The sequence below is a fragment of the Eubalaena glacialis genome, chromosome 12 (genome assembly GCF_028564815.1).
Source record: "Eubalaena glacialis isolate mEubGla1 chromosome 12, mEubGla1.1.hap2.+ XY, whole genome shotgun sequence".
In the NCBI taxonomy this organism is placed as follows: Eukaryota; Metazoa; Chordata; class Mammalia; order Artiodactyla; family Balaenidae; genus Eubalaena; species Eubalaena glacialis.
In genome coordinates, this window is record NC_083727.1 from 70,288,725 (window position 1) to 70,311,496 (window position 22,772).

A 22,772-nucleotide genomic window follows, 5' to 3' on the forward strand; every position below is an offset into this window, starting at 1 on the left:
TAAATATTTTTTTAAATAAAATTTAAAAAAATAAAAACATCATGTGGATCTTTGTTCTAACTGTTCCAAATTAGTGAGGTCTTATTACATATCAATTTAATCCATGTTACATTTAATAGCTAATGAAGCTGAAAATATTGATTATCGTTTAAATTTTTAATGTTCAACATAAAATATGATTTTAGAAATAAACTTCTATCCCAGGCACAATCATCTTATATCAATATATAAAAAGTTATCTAAATAAATTTCTATTCCATGCATAACAATCTTATATATATTAATATGTAATCATCTTATATTAATATCTAATAATTTGTCTTAATGCTGCCAAACTTTTTCTTCCAAGTCAAAGAGGAATGGACAGAGTTTTACTTTGCAATTTTAATAGAATGAAAAATGTATTACAGAAAACAATTTTTCATTTGTTGTAGCAGTTTGACAGCACATATGGGTGAGAACCCAAAAACATTCATACCACCAATGAACGTGCCAGCCCCACAAAATTAGCTAATTTTCATGGATGCAAAAATACTTTTAAATATATGCCATTGTTCACAATTAGTGGTATCTACGTTAAAAGTGTGGTCTCTAACTAGGTTTCATCAATGGCTCTAGTTAAGTTCACCTTGACTTCATAGGTGGTCTTGGTATGGCCCCCGCGGAAACCAGCTATGTAAATCTGGGGCCCGGGCACTCGGCTGCTGCCTTCCCTCATTGACTGTGTGCTAGCATCCTTTGAAGGGTACACCTGGGAACAATTTTCTCTTCTCATGTGACTAAGATCAGTCTGTACCGAGTGAGTAACTTTCCGACGCAAATTGGCCTAAGTAGAAAGAGAATACACAGGAATGAACATTTCTCTAAAGAACAAATAAAATACTCTCAGGTACCAGTTAGTATCGGCCTTTTTTTTTTTCTCTCAATCCACAAAGAAATTAGTCCTGCAACATAGCATGTTTCTGCAAAACATTAAAACATTGGAAAATTTAGAACATAATAGAAAAGAAATACCCTTTGCTGAGAAGTAGGAAAATAGATTAAATAATGAAAATGGACCCAAAGAGAGAACAAACAGATTCAAACTTACAGTGAGCTCAATTCTTTGTTGATATAATAATATAATAATTCATTCATTATTATACTTTGAGAGTCATACAACTTGGATTTTTCCACCATTCTTGGCTTATTTTTTTAAAAAACAAAAATTTAAGATTTCCATTGTCTTACCTAAATGGGCTTCATCCAAAACTTTTAATAGAAAAAGCTCTGATGTTTCCAGATAATACTTTACATTTTTCTACATTATGCTCACTCCCTTTATGGATCACAACTAAACATGAGGTTAAACAGACTGCTCAGGCTGGGAAGCAAGGAGGAGTTTATAAAAAAGAGAATAAGAGTTTTATTGAAGTTGTGGTAAAGTCCAAGGAAAAAACTCAGAAGGGATTACAGCATGTGAGTTAAGAAGGAGAGACCTGGAATTAGAGGAAACATTTCAGCGTTTGAGACACTGCAGGTGATTGAGAACCAAAACTACTTCTCCCACACACAGCTTATTGTCTACATTAACAGGACTTTGCTATTCCTTTGTCTTCACTAGCATAATTTTACTATTCCAAGAGACTCTTGCCAAAGCAAATAACTTGATTGTTCATTACAGAACATCCTGAAAGATGCATGACTCTTCAGTGGTAAGCATTAACACACAGAAGAAGCCCTAAGACTCTGCATCCCTTGCCTGAAGATTCACCTTGCGACTGCTTTTTCATAATCTTTACAACTCAGTTCAGGCCCCCAACACATCCCCTGACTGAGCCCAGGCATCAAAAGACCTGCCTTCCACCAAACTTCAAAGTCTCAATAAATCCTGACCTTGCTGTTCCCCCTCTGAGACACTGCAAAGCTCTGCTGAAGGGGTGGTTTCCCTTACAGCTCTAAGCCATATACTCAGCTTTGTCTTATCAACAGGTCATGCTGGTAATACACGGGGAGCTGGCATTCAACATGCTGCAATTCTAGGGGATAATTCCGTCTAAGGTGGGAAGAAGAATGAAGTCGAGGAGTGAGAAGAGAGGGTCCAGTCAGTATGAGGTTCAGCCCCATTGAACACCGCATTCTCTTAACATTTCCAGGCCTGACCTAATCTGCCACCTATACCTCTCATATCCTGTCCAACCATCACTCCACTCTTCTCCTTTGTCTATGTGTATCTCAAGACCAACTTAAAATGTCACCTAAGTCAATGGAGTAGAATTTTTATTTCACTTCTGTTATACCACTTACCAAGAGATACTAAAATATTTTTAGTGTATCAATGTCACTTGCTAGACTATTAGTTCCTGAAGAACAAGGTGGTAGGATATATATATGTTACCCAGTATACATCTGATGAGCTCAAGTGAGTCTAGTATTGATAGATAACAGAAAAGAATGCAGGGAATGGGAGCTTCATGAACTACAGAAGAGTAACTGGTAAGAATGCTAATGGAACAATGATCTGGAACAGGGGTCCCCAACCCCCGGGCCGAGGACCAGTACCAGTCCGCAGCCTGTTAGGAACCGGGCCGCACAGCAGGAGGTGAGCAGTGGGGCGAGCGAGCGAAGCTTCGTCTGCCACTCCCCTCCCCATCGCCCCCATCGCCCCCATCACTCCCATTACCGCCTAAGCCATCCCCCACCTCCCCCGTGGAAAAACTGTCTTCCACGAAACCGGTCCCTGGTGCCAAAAAAGTTGGGGACGGCTGATCTGGAAAATATTCCAGGAAGCTGAACCTTCCGCATCTTGAGAAATCAGGGGACTGAAAAGCTGCCACCAGAGAGGGCGGCAAGGGAAATGATGTGGTTAGTGAAAAGAGAGACTGAATATACAAACGGACCTAGGTTGGACCTTATATGATAATAGAACTCTAACCCACAACCTCTGCAGCAACCAGTCTTGGAAGCCAAACCACAACCTCGGTAGCTGTAGCAATCATCTCAGAACAGCAGAACAGCCCTTTTTTTTCCCTGCTGCCTCCCCTTCCATCTCTGGACCAACCAGAGAAAGCCAAATATGCTCACTAAGCCAATCACAAAAGATGCCCCCCCCATCGCCCACTGCTAGTTAGCCCACCTCCAGTTTCCCCTGTCAACATCCTCCAATCAGAGGAATACCTGAAGCCTTCCCCTTTTTCACTATAAAACTTTCTCACTCCTCTCCCTAACTTTGAGTCTCTGCCAAACACAAGTGATGGTGACTGGCTCCCTTGATATAGCAAGTTTCGAATAAATAGCCTCTTTTCTCATTTGAGTAGTCTTCCTTTATTTCCACACCTGATTTCCGTTAAAGAGCTGGATAAAATATACTGAGAAAAGGCTACAGTTATAAAAAGAGTTTGTTCCTTCACACTATAAATATTTGTTCTTTAAAATGACCAGATACTATCAAAAGGAAGAGTGGGGGGAATTCCACTGAGTCAGATAGGGATGAGAGTTTCAAAGAAGGCTTCAAGGGTAGGTACCTACTGTGATTAAGATGACTGCGAATCAGAAGGACAAGTGAGACGTCTGGAGAGAACAAGCTGACAATAAGAGGGGACTGCATCTGTGCTATAACAGCAGTAACATTCTGCTCCTCAAAAAAAAGTCCAAAAAAGAGAAGGGTATGCTTTAAATGATCAGAGGAAGCTGCAGGGCTTTAAATACTAGCACCTCATAGGTTAGCACAATTAATTAAAACTATTATATAGATCAGTAGAGAGAGTAGAGATTGAGAAAAGGAGATAGAGAGAAAGATAGCAACTATCATTGTTCTAGTTACTGGCTGATATAATTTGAGAGCAGTTTCATGCTTCTGTATTTCTATATATGCTTAAAACTAGAAGATAGGGACTTCCCTGGTGGCGCAGTGGTTAAGAATCCACCTGCCAATGCAGGGGACACGGGTTCGAACCTTGGTCCGGGAAGATTCTCACATGCCTCGGAGCAACTAAGCCCATGCACCACAACTACTGAGCCCGCATGCCTAGAGCCCGTGCTCCGCAACAGGAGAAGCCACCACAATGAGAAGCCCTCGCACTGTAACAAAGAGTAGCCCCCGCTCACTGCAACTAGAGAAAGCCCACGCACAGCAACGAAGACCCAACGCAGCCAAAAATAAATAAATAAATAAACTAATTTTTAAAAAAAACCTAGAAGATAATCTTACAATGTAAAGCTGGAAAATTATAAATTATACTAATTATTTTTATTTTAGCAAAAAAAACTGTGTACAACTCACTCTTTTATATAAATAATTTAGCTTACCAATTCTATGAGTAACAACATATTAAAATTCCCCAACCTATAAATAATTTTAGAAAATATTGTTACAAACCAATTTTATAGCTTTTCTTCTTAATTCCCATTCATTCCACTCATATGATCTCACAATTGTTGGTGGCAATAAATGTGTATCCGTCTGTGTGCTACTTTCACACTTCGCAATTGGTTTTATATGTTTGTCAACCTCTTTCATCTAAAGAAGTGGAGTTTTGTAATTAATATTTGTAAAAAATAAACATTATTTACAAATAACTAAAATATTTAGCTAAAACTGACAAAACATTAGGAAAACAAGAACACGAAACATACTTGTAAATACCAGCAAAATTTTAAAAAGTTCATAATTAGCGAGCCAAATGTAATTATTTTCCCAGGCATTATGGATTTGTGCCTGATTTTTTGAACTTAATGTAGGAGGTGTATTTTGGAAGGAGAAAACCTAACATCACTCATCCCAAGTCAAATGTCCCTCTCCAGTTTTCACAGTGGGGAGCATAAGTGAATACCTTATTGGAAATGGATAGAAGTTTAGAATAGCTATTAAATATTAGGTATACATCACATTTGTTTAAAGTATCAGAACATCTTTAGAAGATATCTTAAACTCAAGCTCTGCATACATAGCAGATTATTATCTATTTTAGTGGAATATATTCATCTTTCTGCCAAAGCACCCAGAAGCTCACTATTAAAATATTAAGTATTCAGTTATTCCAGGCTAAACAAGTTATGATTATGCTGGAAATGAAGTTGCTGGAGGGGGTGGCAGAGGTTTAAGAAACTGAAGTCCTAGTAAAGAGGAGGGGGAGGAGATGAACTTCTTTCCCCAAATCAAGAAACAGATGATTACTAAATGCCTACCATTTAGCATAAGATATAATTTTTGCCTTCAAAATGATCTTATGATATACTTAGGTAGGTAAAAAGATGCTGAAAAGATAATTTACAATGTTATGCAAGTAAATGGCAAGAAAAAATAATGAATACAGCATTGAAATATGAAGAAAGAATACTCACTTCCATAGGTATTAAAGGTCAGTGAAGGATTAAATACACAGGATTAAATACACAGAAAGGGAAAAACAAGACCAGATATGTAGAGGAAAACTGTTCTTTAATAGAAAAGTATCTACATACAGCACACCTTCCTGGTGATCTGATTCTAGCCTTTCACTGTCTTTGTGCTTTCTTAAAAGGGCAGCTGGAGCATCACATCAACAGACTGGCAGCTGTTGTCAGAACAAGAGCGCCAACAGCTGCCCCCTTCTGACCACGTTGTCCTTGGCTGGTTGTCAGTCTTCCTGCCCAAGTGTTCAGACCATCCTCTGTTCCTCACTGTCACCAGCCCCATCGTCCTCTTACCAGTCACTGCTGGGATCCCTGCCAACCTGGTCAGTTGTACCCACACCCACCTGCTTCACTGTCAAAATGTTGATAAATATAACAAACACAAACCATTCATAAACCATGTATCATTGCAGGGTTTTAGTTTAGTGAGTTTAAAAGAGGTAAATTAAACAAGAGAGGATGACAGAAAGAGCAATTCAAACGTGAACAGTACGAATGAGAGACAAAGAGGAAGAAAACAAGGATACACAGCGGTAGAATGTGAGCCCCGTGCGGGCAGGGATTGCTACCTGCTTTGTTCACTGTGCCCAGGATCACGCCTGGTGCACAGCAAGCGGCTCAGTAAGTGTCTGCTGAGTGAATTAAGGAATAGGCACGCGCACACACACGGAAACACACCTTCAGATCCATTTTGTGGCCTTTCAGACTACTGCAATTTACACCTGTTAAATTATCTTACAATTCTGAGCCTCAGTTACCACCTATGTTATCTGTGCTCAGCGCCTTCCATTTTAGATAAGGAAATACTGTAGTTCCAATTATTTATCTAAATGTAGTCTTGCTCTTTCAGATTTTTCCAGTCTAATTCATCAGTTTGCCTCCTTATCCTGTTTTCATTTATTCTTTGTGGATTTCCTTAGTTTCCATCTTTGGGTGTGAACCCCTTTCAGATAACCTGTAAAGGCCCTCATTCTGACCCTGTCTCTTGCCGGGACTTGGGGGACCATTCTACAACAAAATGTAACTTTTTTTTATTAACTACACTTTTAAATGTCATGAATTCTTAAAACACCAACCCTACTTACCTGAGAATATGGAATAAGGGTTTCAAACTGTTGATGAAGTTCCAGTAGCTGAATCAATTCTGCATTTTTTTTGGCTTTTTCTCTAATTTTATCAATGTAATTTTCAGGATTATCTGCAAATGAATATGCAGCATCTCTGGTATTGAAACTGTAATACTTTTCTTTATATTTCAAAATTCCAATTGCTGGATTTCCTGAAAATTAAGAAAAGGAATTGAATTCGATATCAAATACTGAGACTTCCCTGGTGGCGCAGTGGATAAGACTCTGCGCTCCCAATGCAGGGGGCCTGGGTTTGGTCCCTGGTTGGGGAACTAGATTCCGCATGCATGCCACAACTAAGAGTTTGCATGCCACAACTAAGGAGCCCGCCTGCCGCAACTAAGGAGCCCACCTGCCGCAACTAAGACCTGGTGCAACCACATAAATAAATAAATAAATACATTTTTTAAAAAAGATATGAAATACTGATTCTATGTTTATAATACATTCATAGAACCATTCCCTATACACTCTATTTTTAACATATCACTTATGTCTTTATTAGCTAAAATGTTACAACTAGCAATTTTAAGTTATACATTTTGTTAAATTATATTTTACATAAAATTCAAATGAAATTTTATACATTTTTTACTTTACTTTATTTTATTTTTTGGCCACACCATGCAGCATGCAGGATCTTAGTTCCCCGACCAGGGATCAAACCTGTGCCCCCTGCATTGGGAGCATGGAATCTTAACCACTGGACCACCAGGAAGTCCCATATTTTTTAATTTTAAATTATGATTTTATCTAAAAATATTTCACTATCCATATATAAGTTGTTTAAAAATCTTTTATGAGAAGCCACTTAATCATCTAGCAGGTTTTCCAAATCTCCTTAAACTAAACTAACTACTAGAAGCACTGTTTTTAAAATAATTCTGTAAGAACTACAAAAATGAAACATCTGTTCCAAAATGTACATTTGCATGTTAGAAAGTATCTCCCACTATGAAAAGATACTACATAAAATATGAGTTATAAGTATCCACAGTTTGTGGGAATTATATAGGAAACAGTAACACTGTCTTATTTATTTATTCTTTCACTTATTCAACAAATATTTATTGACCCTGTTCTTGGCACTGAGGATACAGAGAAAAGAAATCAATCAATATACCATAGCCTAGAGAGTGATCAGTGCTACAGAAAACAAGTAAGCAAAGCAGGTTAAACACATAGTAAAAGGAAGAAGAGCGAGATTGATATTTTAAGTTGGGTGATCAGAGAAGGCTGAATAAGATGAGGGAGCAAGGTATGTAGCTGTGGGGGAATAGAGCTGTCCAAGCAGAGGGAATAGCAAGTGCAAAAGATTCGAGGTGAAAATGAGCTCGGAATGTTCGAGAATAGCAAGAAGGCCAGTGGGGCTACAGCAGTGCACAAGGGAACGAGAGGTGGGCAGTAAAGTCAGTGATGTCATCTGAAAAGGACCCTGCCTGGTAAGCCCCAGCATTACCCGGGGACTCAAACCCTGTGGTCTGCAGTCCCGAGGAAGGAGGGACTCCCATGGGATTCCTCCGAGGCAGTGCAGGCGGCTGGTGCCCAGGAAATACTGTAGCACGTAGAAATAAAGTCTCCAGACTAGCTGATTCTGAGAGGATTCTAAACCCAAAGCCCCTCAAGCCCTTCTACTTTTTTTCTCTTTCTCCCCCTTTCTTAGAATCATAGTTGGTAGGAGTTGGAAGGGACCAAACAGACCTCCTAGTTGGTCCTTCTCCTTTTCCTGACGTGGAAGCTGAGGTCCACAAGAGACAAGAGATTTGCTGAAAGTTACTCTGTTTACTAATGGGACAACGGGGACTAGACCCAGGCTCTCCCGGGACTTCCCTGGTGGTCCAGCAGTTCAGACTGCGCTCCCAATGCAGGGCGCCCGGGTTCATCCCTGGCCAGGGAACTAGATCCTGCATGTGTGCTGCAACTAAGAGTTCGCATGCGCAACTAAGAAGCCCACATGCCACAACTAAAAAAAAAAAAAAGATTCCGCATGCCGCAACTAAGACCCGGCACAGCCAAAAATAAACAATAAATAAATATTAAAAAAGAAAAATAAACCAGGCTCTCCCAATCTTGGCCCATAGCTTTTCCAACGACATCATGCTGCCTCTGTGTCACCCCACATCCATGTTTCTGTGTTTGTGTCTCTCATGACTCCCTTCCCTTCTTATTTGTGGAGGGAGGGAGAGAGAGATTTGCGGCGGGGGGGGGAGCGAAGGGAAGGAAAAAAAAGACAAGGGGAGAAAGAAATCATCTCCATTCTATTGCTTTTTACTTCTTCATGGTTTACTTCTTGATTGTTTTCTCCTCAATGTCAGTGATCCTCACAGGACCTCAGAATACTATTCTCTCAGTTCTCCCAAGGTAAACCTTTTATTACTCCTATAATGAAAAAATCTCTACCATAAAAAAAAATGAGTCAATGTGTATGTTCTCTAGCCTGTATACACACAATCCCAATAATTCTTTGTAATAATTCTATTGCCAATTCACATGGCACTTTTTGGATAATAATTTATTTCATCTCAATTTCTGATTTACTCTTTAGAGAAGTTCTAGTAATATATACATCATAGAGAAATTTTACTTCATAACATATTGGCCATGTCCTTATACAGAAATCCTGATCTATGTTAATGGGATATAACCATAAAGTGACCAAGAATATTGTTTAATAAACGTATCAAACTAGTGTTGCGCTTTCAAGTAATCACTTTGGAAGATGATCTATTTTAGGAATGACACATAACACTTCTGAAACCCTTCATTGACATATGAGTCATCCCCCTTTTATGATAGTGTAGCATCCATATTTCATTATATACACATTCCATCACTTATCGCTTGTATTGTAATTTCTTGTTTATGTCAGTCTATCAGGTTATGCTGCGAGCACTTCAAAGATAAATACTGCATTTAGGTCATCTTTGTCGCTCCTTTCCTAGTTCACCATTAGAGTCCATAAAATTTTACAAAGTGAGTGAGTGAGTGACAATAAGCGCACATCATTTAAAGAAAAAATTGGAGAAGGGAGGACAGTATTATTTCCAATGATGTACCTGGAAGAAGAAGACCATCTGTTGTAGCAAATGTGTAAGCACAAAATCCCCGATACTGAATCAACAATTTATCAAAATTGGCTGTTGTTTCTGGGAAAAGCCATTCTAGATTTCTGAAATCCGCCAGATTTACTCTCTCTTCTAAAATGAAAGAGGAGCACAAGAAAAACCATATTCAGTGGGAAGAGTAAACCACCCAGGAAATGAGCAGAAGAGACTTGGCTGCTATCTGACTAAAACAGAGATAAATTAACTTCGTTCAAGACAGTGTAGCTCTTAATAATATGCGAGGTGGCAAAATACTTTGAATATGATGCTCATATACCAGGACTGTCAGTTCTTTAAACAACTGAGAATGTTCTGAGCAGAAAGAGGCAAGGAAACATCTCTTAGTAACTTAGTGATTTTGGTAACAGAGGATATACTTTTCTGTTCTTCACACTTCTAAAAAGTCTTCCTAGTTTTGCCAATTTTTTTTACGCAAATAAAAACGCAAATTTATAAAACACTGATCCCGAGGTTCTTACTTTTGCAGTGCTACCTACACTTCTGTTTCTGGCTCTGTATCCAAACAGCAGACACTACTAGTGACCCCGTGGCTACAGCTGAAAGTAAATGCATACTTTGGAGGAAACAGACCTTCTTCACTCTTTTTTCCTGATATGCCTGAAAGCCTCAAACGGTGATGAGATGTGGTGAGTGTAAATTAAATTCTTTCAAAAGAACACTGGGTCTCCCAATTCCCTGGAGCAGTAACTTGATAAAACTGTGTTCTATCACTTTGTTATAAAGCAGAAGCTAACACACCATTGTAAAGCAATTATACTTCAATAAAGATGTTAAAAAAAAACAAAAAAAAACTGTGTTCTAGTGAATAAAAACGTTTGACTTATAGTAGGAAATGGCACGTCTTGCCAATATAGTTGAGTTTAATATCTACTGCTGAAGTGACTTTAATTTTTCAGTTTCATTTAGCATTTGCACAGATGTGCTGTTTTAACAAAATGAAAAGAGTAGGAAAAACTAACTGGAAGGATGTTTTTGAGTCTCTCTGATTTCATTTTCAGATTTTATGTATTCTAATAATTTAAGAATGCAAATTATCGCTACTTTTTTTTTCACATCTTTATTGGAGTAGAATTGCTTTACTATGTTGTGTTTGTTTCTGCTGTACAACAAATTGAATCAGCTATATGTATACATATATCCCCATATCCTCTCCCTCTTGAGGCTCCCTCGCACCCTCCCTATCCCACCCCTCTAGGTGGTCACAAAGCACAGAGTTGATCTCCCTGTGCTACCGGGCTGCTTCCCACTAGCTATCTATTTTACATTTGGTAGCGTATATATGTCAGTGCTACTCTCTCACTTCGTCCCAGCTTACCCCTCCCCCCCGCCCCCATGTCCTCAAGTCTGTTCTCTACGTCTGCGTCTTTATTCCTGCCCTGCCACTAGGTTTTTATTTTTCGCTTTTACAAAAACAGAATGTGAAAAGGAAATTTGGAGAGTCAATGATCTAATTTCACTTTCTGGAAAAACTTTCTTTTTAGGCAACAATTCAAATCCCAGACTCTATTTTGACATTTCTCATGAATTTTGAGTTGTCTTTAAGAAGACAGCAGGGACTAAACAAGTAAAAGGAAGTTTATTGATAAAGACAGCCTTTCTATAAGAATCAATGCATCTCTTAAAGGGCCTAAAATAAGCTCAATTTTATAGGGATAACATTTATTGATTTATAAATTTCAACCTGAATCTGGGGTAGATATATGGCAAATAGCATTCCAAAGAAATGGAGCTTTATTTGCAACAAATATAGCAAGGATTAATACCCTTTTCTACTACAAACCGATAATAAAATCACTAAGACTACAATAGAAACCTATAAGCACAGGAAATCACTGTTAACCAAAACACTAACAATAACACTAGGAATGGTTATTGCTGGATAGCAAACTCTTCAGTTTATATATTTTCTGTTTTCCATATTTTCTATAATGAACATTAGCAGTCTTACAATCAAGAAAGATATTCAAAACTTTATCAGAAAGATACACCTGAAAATTTTAAAACAAAAGAGTGACTTTATTCTAGAGGTAATTTTAAGAGGAAGAGGAAATAATGGATGATTTCTGTTACCAATGTGCTCTTTCATTCTACACACATCAGTTTTCACAGTCACTCCATCAAGAAGAGCTTGCGTCACTTTCTCAGGAAAGAACAGTTCATGAGTCCCCAGAAATGGCTCAAGATGAGTAGTTAAATTACTGAGGATGCTAATCAAAACAGTTTCATCCTGAAAGCTAGTCCACAGATTGGAAAGGGCAATGAAGGTGGGCTGAGGAAGAGACAAAAATGTTCAAAATGTCACTGTTCAATAAAATAACAAATCACTCTACTCTTAAAAATAAGTACAAATTTTTGTTTGTAAAGAGATTAATTCTCCCGTAAGACAAGTAAAAGTCTCATGAAATTAGACGACAGAATCTCAGTAGAAATTGGACTCATAAATTATGAGAAAATAAACTTGTATATCAAAGCATTTTATTTTGGTATGATTGCCAGTAAATTAGTTTACTCAAAAAAGCCAAATACTCATGATCACCTAAGAAACATTCATGGACGCTTCACCTCAAAAGGTCTAGGGGAAAATAGCTTCTTTTTTTAAAAAAAGCTAAATATGACTCATTATAATTAGATTTATCTGGCTCAATTACAATTCAAAAGAACTTGGAAAGTCTAGGGATACATCTTGGGCCATTTCTTGTGAGCTTATGAGTTAAAGATTTTGTGTCAGTGACATAAAGTATTTTTTATTCCTATTAAAGGTCCCTGACTTATACAACAAATAAAAAATTAATCAGGCCCTACTTATAAGTGAAACAACTTAGCCTTTTGTTTCCAGGTTTTTAAAGTCAAATGTTGGGAATGATTACAGAAAATGATCAGAGACTCAAAATGCTCTATAAAATACTGCACGTACATCTTGTACTTCTTTGGAGCTCCCAGATTTGCCCATAGGGTGGTACAGATAATCAGAAAGTCAGAATAAGTGCAGGCCTGGTAAACAAAGTGATTTTATCTGTCTTTTCAGAAAGGTCACAAGTTACATCACCTCTGTGCTGAAGGCAATTTCTTAACCAGCTACTGTAAAAACGTTTTCAACACTGCACTATGGATTATTTTTGCTGCCACAGACAATACTGATATTATGGTTACTATAATATACATCTGCACTTTGTTGAGTAGCAATGGTCTACCAAGGGAATCCTCTCATCCAACTTATAACATCCTGGTTATATGATTATTACTACAAAATAAACAAAAACAACAGGATCACCTCATATAAAGCTAATATTATATTTTTAGTAATTAAATAAAATTAAAATTACTTCTGATCCAACTTTATAGGACTTAAGAGTACATTCACCTTTAAACAAGGTCAAAGTGGATGACAAATGCTTACAAAGACTTGTGATGTTGGGACAGCCGTCTTTGATTTTACAGTAAATTTTAATTGTTCCAGTTGGGCTCCTAACTGCTTTATCATCATTTCCACTTCTTGAGCACAAGTAATTATATCCGACTGTGAAGACAACATAATTGGCATTCATATTTTTATAATTTTACTACAAACATTATGTATGTTTTAAGCCCTACCTGCTCCCCACATCTCCTGAAAGTAAGCTCAGTGAGAGCAAGGGTTCTGCTCTCCATGGTATCCCCAACGCCAAGAACAGAACTGGCATGTGGATGGTGCTCCAGGAACATTTGTTGAATGGATGAATCTTTTGAAATACAATGGCTATAATTTTTCTCAAATGTATACAGGTATTCTTTGATATTCAGTATAATTGCATTCCCGAGCAGTGGATTCTCTGACATAGTTTTCTAGAACTGTTCTTTTCCCATTCCTCAAAGATAAAATTAATGAGGTATTCCTTTGAAAACTACTTTGATACCCAGATTTTTAAAAATTGCATTCAAGAATGCAGAAAATGTTAAAAATCATAGCATTGAAAGAAAAACAGTATATTTCTCATACAACCATAGCAATCTGAAAATAAGGTGCTAAATGCTGACTCTGAAATAATTACTAACATTTATTCTTATGTGCTAAACACCATATTAAATACTTATAAGTACAAAAAGAGGTAAGTACAAATAAGAAAACCAAGGTACAGAAAGGTAAGTAAACTGCCCAAGGATACACAGCTAATGAGGGGTAGAATCATGGTTCTACACCAGATCGTCTGAGCCCAGGGCTCTTATCCTAAGATGTGACCAGAAATGGCAGTGGTATGGGGTTATTAGCACAGTGTTAAAGAGTAACAATTACGTGAAGAGAAAAAAACTGCATTTGAATTCTCAGATATCTGTAGCCTAACTATATGTTTTACTAGATTATTATTATTTTTTTTTTTTAATTTTTTTTTACACTTTATTTATTTATTTTTGGCTGTGTTGGGTCTTCGCTTCTGTGCGTGGGCCCTCTCCAGCTGCGGCGAGCGGGGGCCACCCCTCATCGCGGCGCGCGGGCCTCTCACCATCGCGGCCCCTCCCGCTGCGGAGCACAGGCTCCAGACGCGCAGGCCCAGCAGTTGTGGCCCACGGGCCCAGTCGCTCCGCGGCACGTGGGATCCTCCCAGACCAGGGCCCGAACCCGTGCCCCCCGCACCGGCAGGCAGACCCCCAACCACTGCGCCACCAGGGAAGCCTTACTAGATTATTTTTAAATGACAAAAAATTATTGTTTCATAAGAAATATCAAATATCATCCCTGTATTTCAACTAATGAATTTTTTTATTGACAATGTAATGTGCATCCTGTTTCAATTTTACCCATACTACTCTTTAAGCATCTCCCCTCCTCTTGCCTCATTCTCCCATTATTTATTTACAATAAAATTTATAATAATAATTTACATATTGTTTATCCTATCTAATAAGTCACTTCTCTACCCCTCAGAGTTTTTTCCCCTTGATTGCTAGTTTTCTTTTAGGAATCAAATATGAAAATGCAGTCCTTAAAAGTCTTTAGATTTGTACACAAACAACAAGAAACAGAAATAATTCGCATATGTTCTCCAAAGTAAAAGTTACATTCAATACATAACACTTCTTTAAAAACTATAAGTAAAGATACTCCAGACCTACTCCCCCAAGCTATGCTTGCAGGCTCCATTCACAGGTTAGGCACACAGAACTTCTTGATTTTTCCTGATAGTGTCCTAGAACAATCACTGTGTTTACATTTTACCAAAAAGAACTTGTTCACAACCATGTAGAATTTTTAGTTGCAAAGTGAGTCCTCATAAACAAAGGGAAAGATATTCCCTGCTCAGGGATCAGAAAAATTAATATTGTTAATATGACCATACTACCCAAAGCAACCTACAGATTCAATGCAACCCATATCAAAATTCCAGTGGCATTTTTCAAAGAAATATAACAAACAATCCTAAAATTTGTACAAAACCACAAAAGACGTCGAATAGCCAAAGCGTCTTGAGAAAGAAGAACAAAGCTGAAGGCATCATGCTTACTGATTGCAAATTATACTACAAGATCACAGGAATCGAAACAATACGGTATTGGCATCAAAACAGACACATAGATCCATGAAACAGAATACACAGCCCAGAAATAAACCCATACATATACAGTCAATTAATTTACCACAAAGGAGCCAAGAATACACAATGGGGAAAGGATAGTCTCTTCAATAAATGGTGTTGGAAAAACTGGACAGCCACATGCAAAGAATGAAACTGCACCACTATTTTATGCCACACACAAAAATCAATTCAAAGTGGATTAAGGACTTGAACATAAGACCTGAAACCATAAACCTCCTAGAAGAAAGCATAGGCAGTAAGGTCTTGACCTCAGTCTTGGTGACAGTTTTTTTTTTTTTATTTGACACCAGAAACAAAGGCTACAAAAGCAAAAATCAACAAATAGAACTATATCAAACTAGAAAGCTTCTGCATAGCAAAGGAAACCATCAACAAAATGAAAAGGCAACCAGTGGAGTGGGAGAAAATATTCGCAAATCATGTATCTGATAAGGAATTAACATCCAAAATATATAAAGAACTAACACAACTCAATAGCAAAAACAAACAAACAAACAATTTAAAAACAGGCAGAGGCTCTGAATGGACATTTTTCCAAAGAAGACATACAGAAGGCCAACAGGTACACAAAAAATTGCTCAACATCTCTACTCATCAGGAAAATGAAAATCAAAACCACAATGAGATATCACTTCACATCTGATAGAATGGCTACTATCAAAATGACAAGAAATAACAGGCGTTGGCAAAGATGTGGGGATAAAAAGGGAACACACGTGCACTGTTGGTGGGAATGTAACTTGGTGCAGCCACTATGGAAAAAGTAGGGAGGTTCCTCAAAAAATTAAAAAAAGAACCACCACATCACCCAACAATTCCATTTCTGGGAATTTGTCTGAAGGAAACAAAAACACTAACTCAAGAAGATATATGTGCCCCCATGTTCATTGCAGCATTATTTACAAGGAGTCCTGCCATTTGCAGCAACAAAAATGAAACTTGAGAGAACTTTACTAAGTGAAGTAAGTCAGACAAAGACAAATATCATATGATCTCACTTATATGTGGAATCTTTTTTTTAATTTTTATTTATTCTTTTTTTAAAGATTTATTTTTTATTTATTTATTTAATTTATTTATTTTTGGCTGCATCAGGTCTTAGTTGCGGCACGTGGGGTCTTCGCTGAGGCACGCGGGATCTTTTGTTGTGGCGTGCAGGCTACTCTCTTCTAATTGTGGCGTGCGGGTTTTCTCTTCTCTAGTTGTGGCACGCAGGCTGGGCGGGTGGGCTCTGTAGTTGTGGTGTGCGGGCTCCAGGGCGCGTGGGCTCTGTCGTTTATGGCACACAGGCTCTCTAGTCGAGGTGCGCAGGCTCAGTAGTTGTGTCACGGGGGCTTCAGTTGCTCCGCGGCATGTGGGATCTTAGTTCGCTGACCAGGGATCGAACCTGTGTCCCCTGCATTGCAAGGCGGATTCTCTACCACTGGACCACCAGGGAAGTCCCTGGAATCTTTTTTTTAAATTGAAGTACAGTTGATTTACAATGTTGTGTTAGTTTCTGATGTACAGCAAAGTGATTCAGTCATAGATATAAAAGTTTTTCAGGTTCTTTTCCATTATAGGTTATTACAAGGTATTGAATATAATTCCCCGTGCTATACACAATAGGACCTCACTGCTATATGTGGAAACTTTAAAAAAAAAAACAAAAAACTGAGCTCATAGATACAGAGGACAGATTGGTAGTTGCCATAGGTAGGGGAGGGGGAGGCAAGTGGGCAAAAGGGGTGAAGGGGGTCAAAAGGTACAAACTTCCACTTATAAGATAAATAAGTCGTGGGGATGTAACGTACAGCATGGTGACTATCACTAGTTAACAATACTGTATTGTACAATTGAAAGTTGGTAAGAGAGTAGATCTTAACAGTTCTCATCACAAGGGAAATAAATGTAACGATATGTGGTGAAGAATTTAACTAGATTTATTGTGGTCATCATTTTGTAATATATACATATATGGAATCATTATGTTATACATCTGAAACTAATATAATCTTACATGTCAATTGTATCTCAATAAAAAAGCTAGTTTCACTTAGCACTATCCTTGATGATGCAGTAAAATGTATTAATTTGATTGAATTTTGACCTTTAAGTGCACAGCTTTTTTTCTTTTTTTTAATTTATTTTATTTTATTTATTTTTGGCTGTGTTGGGTCTTCATTGCTTTGCGCGGGCTTCCTCTAGTTGCAGCGAGCGGGGGCAACTCTTCGTTGTGGTGCGCGGGCTTCCCATTGTGGTGGCTTCTCTTGTTGCGGAGCACGGGCTCTAGGCATGTGAGCTTCAGTAGTTGTGGCACATAGGCTCAGTAGTTGTGGCTCTCGGGCTCTAGAGCACAGGCTCAGTAGTTGTGGAGCACGGGCTTAGTTGCTCCGCGGCACGTGGGATCTTCCCGGACCAGAGCTCGAACCAGTGTCCCCTGCACTGGCAGGCGGATTCTTAACCACTGCGCCCCCAGGGAAGCCCAAGTGCACAGCTTTTTAATAATCAGTGGGATCAAACAGAAAGTATATATAAAACACTTCTATTGCATATTAAAACACATAGTTCTCTTACATGACTGGATTGCAAGCTGAACTAGCCTTTTTTCCCCTCCAGTAGAACAGCATTTTTACTTGAAAGAACAACTGGCAGACAAACTATGGTTTTTGAGCCTTAGCTATCGGAAGATATTTTCTTGAGAGTGAATGAAATGAGTCTGTCACTTTGGGAAAACGGTAGTTTTTGTTACCAATGATAAAATTCACAACTTGAAAAACCTGTATCTGCCACCACGAACTTGACAGCATCCTAACACAAAGATATTTCTAATGAGACTGTTGGAGAAAAAAAATAAGAATAAAGTCGCTTCAACTTTCTTATCATAATGCAGTCCAAAAAATGCTTGGAGAAAGCATGTGTACCTAGCATTCTTCTTCCTCTCCCCCACTTTTTAATTTATAAGTTTTTCATACTTTCTTCCATGGACATTTTTCAACAAGTCTAAAACAAGCACAAATTCCACCTAATGGATATCTTACTTGCATTATCAGAAAAATCAAGAAGTCCTGTATAATCTATGCTACGAATGGGCCCTGCAGACATAGCTTGGGGGCAGGAAGTGTACAAAAGTCTTGACTTACATATTTTAAGAAATATTGTGTGTCATGCAACATTCACTTGCACGATAACAATAAGTGGCTTTCTCTCTATGGTGACTGCCTTGCTCTTCAAAAGCCCACAGAGGATGGAATTCTGTTCTCTCAGCTAAGACAGTCAACAAGACTGCAATCACCCCTTCCTTTTCTCTTCCAGAGTATTTGATTTGTTCACTGCAGCAGATAAAGTCCTGATCAAAAAACAATAACTCACTATCTTACCCAAGCTATAATTGGATTTTTCAAATGTCTACGTAAACTGAATGTAGCATTGGCAAAAGAAAAATTCTGCATCAAAATCAATACTTCAAAAAAGCATATTAATATCTGTTCAAATAATGTGACTTTAAAAAAGAGTATTCATAGATTTCATACCCAGGAAAAGGTTTCAGCTAAACATAAACTGACGTATTTTATAACCTAGTGATAATACTGATTAAACTGTATCCATTCTGTAACAATTAACCTTAACTGTAACTAAGGTAGATTGATGGGGGAGGTTGGATAGCTAAAAACTATCATACCCTTGTCAGCCATAAAAAAGAATGAAATTTTGCCATCTGCAACAACATGGATGGACTTAGAAGGTATCATGCTTAGTGAAATAAGTCAGACAGAGAAAGACAAATACTGTACGTTACCACTTATATGCGGAATCTACAAAATAAAACAAACTAGTGAATATTAAAAAAAGAAGCAGACTCACAGATATAGAGAACAAACTAGTGGTTACCATTGGAAGGGGGGGAAGGGCATGATAGTGGTAGGGGATTAAGAGGTAAAAACTACTATGTATAAAATAAATAAACTATAAGGATATATTGTACAGCACAGGGAAGGTAGACAATATTCTATAATAACTATAAATGAAGTATAATCTATAAAAATTGAATGACTACGTCATACACCTGAAACTAATACAACATTGTAAATCAAGTATATCTCAATAAAAATAAAAACAACAACAACAAAAAGAAACACTGATTAAGCAGCAAAAAAGTCAGAAGGTTAAGAAAACTCATCCTGACCCTGACTGAAAGGAGTATGAGACAGTCATAAAGAGTGTTAAGATCAGAACGGGAACTTTCTAACAACACGAGCAACAGAGGGCTTGGAAATGAGATACTGTCTAGAAAAATAAGAGGTCTTCAGCTTGTGCCCCTACTGAGATGAAATTAGAGCTGTTCTGCTAATGCCCCGACGATGATGACGGTAATAAACACTGTCATCATTGTCGTCATCATCATCATCATCATCATCCGTTTACTGAGCTCTCACTGTCTGCAAGCACTGTTCTACCTTATTTACCTAGTGGAAACTATCAATAACCCCTTTTTACAAATGTGGGAACTAAGGCACAGAGAAGTCAAGCAACTTCGTCAAGGACACAGATTTCGTAAGTGGCAAAGTCGGGATTAGAACCCATGCAGTCTGGCTGCAGGACCCACACTTATCACTTCTACACTCTATTAACCGTCCCTCTAGCTCTGAGAGTAAGAACTCCAATGAGAATATAAGACTGTCAGTTAGTTGGCTGAATATATTTCATGAGTGAAAGCTGTGAGAAGATACTATATAATGAACAATGTCCTCTACAACATCCTTACAGCATGTGTGACAGTTTCCCAAAGTTCTTTCTTATAATATCCCTTCTGGACGTAAATGACAAAAGTAAATGTGAGATTCTGCTCCTGTGGACCTGTATGCACTCAAGATAAACCGACCGTGAAATCCTCTTAGTATCTTACTAGTTACATAAGGCTGCTAGCCACAAGTCAGTGTTAGGGGAACATGTACCCTAAAGAATGATTTGGTTTCAAATAGTTGATTTAGAGTCCTCCCTTCTGAAGGCAATTAGATAGTAGGTCAGCTGTGAGGACCACTCCTAGTTTGTTGCAATGAAGTCATGTCTTCTGGATGTGATCTTTCTATTCTCTGTAGCAGAGGTAAGGAGAGAAGACAGATTGAGTGCAGCCAAAAGTGGTAGTGAGTCATTAAGATACAAGTGAAAATGAAGAGGGGGCAGAGTACAGCTTGTTCTATCCCTCAAGACATTAGTATTCACTTGTACAAAAGACAGTTCCACTGATCCTGCAGTCTTATGGTTTTTGGAAAATAGAGGCTGTGTGAAGGTAAACAGTGACCAGGGGGATGGATGTGCTAATTAATTCAGTGGGAGAATCCTTTCACAATATGTATGTATATCAGATCATCACACTGTACACTTTAAATATCCTACAACTTTGTCAATTATACCTCAATACAGCTAGGGGAAAAAAACAGAAACAAAACAGTAACTGGTGGAAACATAGCTTGCTGCCATGACATAGTTAACAAACTGTGTTCCCTGGAATCTTAGGGTGGCTTGGGGATGCTCCTTGGTGAAAAGGTCCTCCAATCCTTTCATCTAAATACTTGCTTTATATTTTTAGGATTTTGAGTAAGTTTTCATCTGAAAGGGCTCTGCTGCTTTAAAAAAAAGTTTAAAATCACTACTTCATATTTTCCAGCTCTCTGGGGATAGTGTTTGGCTTGTTCATTAGATCTAAAAACATCAGAAATAAAAATCTTTTCTACCAATTTTTACAATTAGAACAAATAATTACATAAAAGTTCTTTGAGTGCCAACAACCTGCCAAACTATATGTTAAACACGTGCTCTGAATGAAAGCAAACAATGCAGCATTGCTTATATATATATACAAATACCCGCTTAACTATGGCAATCATGCAACAATCATATTACCAAGGAACAAAAAGAATCAACTACCAAAAATCCATTCCTGCCAACACATCTTCATTAAAATCAACATCCAACTTTCCCATTTCTATTTTAGTTCTTGATCCTACAGATGCAATATATACTGAGCAGTTATTAAGGTTGCCTTCTTTATCAACGACCTGGTTCTATCTTTTGTTTTCACCCCATAATATATAAAGAGGTGGCAATAAACAACAAGGTCCTACTGTATAGCACAGGGAACTATATTCAATATCCTATGATAAACCATAATAGAAAAGAATACAAAAAAAGAATGTGTGTGTGTGTGTGTATATATATATCTCAATCACTTTGCTGTACAGCAGAAATTAACACAATATTGTAAATCAACTCTACTTTAAAAAAAAATCTGTCTAACCAGTGGGTTTTTTAAAATTAAACTACATGTTTAATTCAAAGCAAAGAATATATATACAAAGAGGCTGCATTCTGTGGGAAAGACCAGCTCTTATGACATTAACTCACCAAAATGATCTGAAGGAAGATCTCATATTGTCGCACGTTATACAGTGCTTCTTTTAACAAATAGGGCTGAAGTTCTCGACTCAAGAGTGGGTTCTTTGCTACTTTCTCGAGGATGGCTGTGTAGCGGTATGCCTGGTCCTGGACCACCTCAAGTTGGGAATCAACATGCTGAGTGGTGGCCGGGATTGCTTCCCGTAGAATAGCTGGCACTGGTTTGAGAGGTATAATAAGAGAGACATGAGGCAATCTAAAAAGATTCAGAAGAAAAAGCCTAGAAAGTGGTCATATTTAAACATTAGGTTGAGTTAGTTTTTTTCCTTAACCAAATTAACAATAAGGAGGCATGGCTCCTACACCAGGATGGAAAGAGTCCAGAAAGAAAAGCCTATTCAAAAAAAAAAAAAAAAGACATTGCCAGAATAATAACCAAAAGTTAAAGCAGATCAGCTTTTGCTACTAAAATATAGAAGATCCTAAAGAATAGACAGGCGTTGGTGTTATGTGCTGTATTAACCACGTGCCTCTAGAAAAGCCACTGTATCTCTCCTTTTGTGTATCTTCTTTACTACTAGTAAAGAAGAAAATAAAAGCGTACCACTTAAGAAACTCACTGGGATACTGAAAAATAACAGAATTGTCTAGCAAGACAGGAAACTTTATGAAGAATGGGAATTGACTTTTTAGAAGAGTTTTTAAATTGCAAAAAAAATTACCTTATTGTACTAGATCAGTGATCTGGTAAAAAGACACTAACACCTTCTCAGTGGGCCTACGTGTGTACCAAATGCATAAGGAAGTTACTTCTACTGGTAGGTCTTTAAGCAAACATTTCAATGAGTACTTTCAAACCTACAGATAATGAATGCATTAAGTATATAACAGCATAGTAGAGGCTCCTGAATTTACAGATTTGCAAATATCTCCTCTTGGACCATTTCATTCCATTAACCACATCAACAATGGTTTGCTTCTCAGGGTGATTTTTATTTTTTAAATCACTGAATTTTATTCCCTTTTGGTTATTTGACTTGGAGTAAAGAACACAGAGCTACACTGAACTGGGGAGGCTGGCCTCCAGAAGGCCCTCTCAATCCTTTTACTGATGCATGCTCCCATACTAGCTTCATGGTACATAAAATTTAAGGTCTTGCCCCAATAAAATGAAAAATTACTATACATTATGAATAGTAGCT

At 37.8% G+C, this 22,772-nt stretch overlaps 1 protein-coding gene across 1 annotated transcript in view; it reads right to left on the reverse strand.

Moving 5' to 3' along the window:
- Positions 1 to 502: 502 nt before the first annotated feature.
- CFAP206 (cilia and flagella associated protein 206) overlaps positions 503 to 22,772 on the reverse strand; it is a 32,361-nt gene continuing 10,091 nt past the window's right edge. The window contains exons 7-13 of the mRNA XM_061207250.1: positions 21,580 to 21,788; positions 13,023 to 13,142; positions 11,696 to 11,894; positions 9,557 to 9,697; positions 6,459 to 6,652; positions 4,358 to 4,498; positions 503 to 826 (exon numbers count right to left, since the gene is read on the reverse strand). Coding sequence (XP_061063233.1) covers positions 596 to 826; positions 4,358 to 4,498; positions 6,459 to 6,652; positions 9,557 to 9,697; positions 11,696 to 11,894; positions 13,023 to 13,142; positions 21,580 to 21,788 — 1,235 coding nt within the window. The 3' untranslated portion in view covers positions 503 to 595. The remainder of the gene's footprint in view (positions 827 to 4,357; positions 4,499 to 6,458; positions 6,653 to 9,556; positions 9,698 to 11,695; positions 11,895 to 13,022; positions 13,143 to 21,579; positions 21,789 to 22,772) is intronic.